Source organism: Protobothrops mucrosquamatus, unplaced genomic scaffold (assembly GCF_001527695.2).
Source record: "Protobothrops mucrosquamatus isolate PMUCROS unplaced genomic scaffold, P.Mucros_1.0 scaffold6867, whole genome shotgun sequence".
Taxonomy (NCBI): Eukaryota; Metazoa; Chordata; class Lepidosauria; order Squamata; family Viperidae; genus Protobothrops; species Protobothrops mucrosquamatus.
In genome coordinates this window covers 1-2,299 of record NW_015392681.1, presented here as the reverse complement: position 1 = coordinate 2,299, position 2,299 = coordinate 1, and the positions used below count along the sequence as shown (strand labels likewise).

The 2,299-nt window shown below is 36.7% G+C and overlaps 1 protein-coding gene across 1 annotated transcript; it reads right to left on the bottom strand.

The window, feature by feature from the left end:
* Positions 1-930: 930 nt before the first annotated feature.
* Positions 931-2,290, bottom strand: LOC107300391 (histone-lysine N-methyltransferase SETMAR). The gene has a single exon (XM_015829725.2). The coding sequence runs from the start codon at positions 2,288-2,290 to the stop codon at positions 1,646-1,648; it is 645 nt and encodes a 214-aa protein (XP_015685211.2). The 3' UTR covers positions 931-1,645.
* Positions 2,291-2,299: the final 9 nt, after the last annotated feature.

The window sequence follows — 2,299 nt, the reverse complement described above, 5'->3', positions numbered from 1 at the left end:
CTAATAGATGAAGAAGATATAGACAATGTAGCACTACTGAATTTAAAAAAGAATTTTGCTTGAGATTAAAAGTAGCTATAGAACAATTTGGCCAAGATAGTAAGAAGAGAGTTGCTGAAGGCTTAAAAAAATAGAATGGGATGATGAAGACATGGATGCAGAAGTGAGTCAGGTGTACAGAGTCAATACAAGAAATGGAAAGTTAAATGTACCAATGTATTTGTGCACTTTGTCAGCCAGAGGATAAGAGAGCAGGCCTTACGACAATATCTTAACATCAACTTAAAAACGAATACTGCCAGAATACTGTGCAAGAGAAAAGAATACAAAATTGACCTGTTTGATCACGAATAAGAGAATAAATGCTATTATAAAATATTTTGGGATGGAGCAAACTTTGACTTATGCTGCTTTCAATTCCTGATACAAAATACACACACACACACACACACACACCAAAACAAAAAACAAAAAAAATAGAAAAACCTCTTGATATTGAAGATAAGCTTGAATGGTCATAAAAATAATGTTTGCACATATTAGAACATTTAACTTATAAGAGTAAATACATATTTAAATTTTTATGCTTAGCAATACTATTTTCTTTCAGTTTATAAGGCACTGAAGATGAGTAGGTCAATATAGAGCTGTCAAACATCACAACTAATGAAAGCATGAAATGACAAAAGATAGAGCATGGAAGAATCCTATCTTCTTCTCTTTTTAAAGATTTACAGGGTAGTAAATGAATTTTTGATCCAGAGAAACATTAGAGGGAAAATATTTTTAAACACAGAGTATAAGACCATACCAGGTGGCCATTGATATATGTTAGTCCATATAGTATTTTTTCCAGTAAACAATCCAGCAAACTTACTGTACATTCATTGACTAATCTGACCCGTTTCCTTTGTTAATTTTTAATGGCAACACATAAAAAGGAACCACATACAGCCAATAACTTTTATTAATTAACAATGCTTGTGCATAACCGTAAATATCAAGAAAAGAAATGGGCAACTAGAAAGTGCATATTGGCTCTCCTTCCCCCTGCCCACATCCTTCCCTCTCTGTATTGTGGAATTTTATTGAGGGACAAAAAGGCACAAATGTAGCCTCTCTCCCTAGTACGATATTGCCTCGTCCTGAAATTATTTGGTGAAGACTGGGAACATTATCCTACTGAGAAAAAGAACACATGAGGATGGATCCTCCTTAGCAGTATCCCAGGACAGCAACATGGAAGAATTGGTACAGGTCGATTTAATGATCACGACTCACCACAAGGCAATGAATATGGCTTGAAAGGAAAAAGGCAGCTCACCCTTGTCCCATTGTAATATCTTTTGATATTCCATTATCATTTCTTGGACCTTCTTCAGGGCAAGATTTCAATCTGTTTGATACAGTATTTACAACTTCTCTGACCCTGACATATTTCGTGTTACAACTGATGTTCTGAATGGAAAGACACTTCATCTGTGCATAATTAAATACATTCAGCCACTTTACTAAGCATCGCTGCGTTTTAAGCGTAGGCATGTGTGTATGTAAGGCTAATTTTATCACCTCTGGACATTCCTACAAGAAGCTTTAAAAGAAGCACACAGCTGCTCTCTTCAATTTGCAGACTTTTTCTTCAGGATTACTTTCTCTTAGCATCTTTCTGGAATAAAGAACTGTCGTAAGGCAAGAAACCTGCACATGATTTAGTTCTACAAAAGCAAGGTTTCTTTGATTCTTTCCCTTCTTGCTTGCTGCTTTGCTCTTCTATGGGCAGAAAATTATGATATTTTCCAGAATAATCGTATGTGAGCTCTTCATCTGCACAGATATCACGGTCAGCAAAAAGTGCTAACTTAGGCACCATTGAGTCTATTCGGATAGGCACCATAAAGAGATTGGGCTCACAGGAGTGGTTCAGGAATCTACCAACATTGCCAATATATGTGGGGTCTACAAAAGTCTCTATGGTCGTCCCATCATACAAGTGTTCCTTAACTGCTATAATGTAATTTGAATCACATGATGTCTGCAACTGAATCCTTTTACGTGCTTCCTGAATGTCTAGAATTTCCCCAGCATATTCACACACAAATCGTCCTTTGGGTATGAATTCCAGGGTACGAAGACCCCACCCTTTTTCAGTGGTCTTGAATACTTCAAGTTGGAACTGTAAGCCCCGTTGAACGACTCTATTTTGACACATCTCTCCACACTGGCACATAGTGTTGCATTCAAAAACAGGCTTTGAAAATCCCAGTTCACATCCTTCCGTCTCAATGGACATTTTTTTATA

Bases quoted from the DNA above. Each gene is read 5' to 3' on its own strand.
- LOC107300391 (XM_015829725.2), bottom strand. From the start codon at position 2,290: ATGTCCATTGAGACGGAAGGATGTGAACTGGGATTTTCAAAGCCTGTT.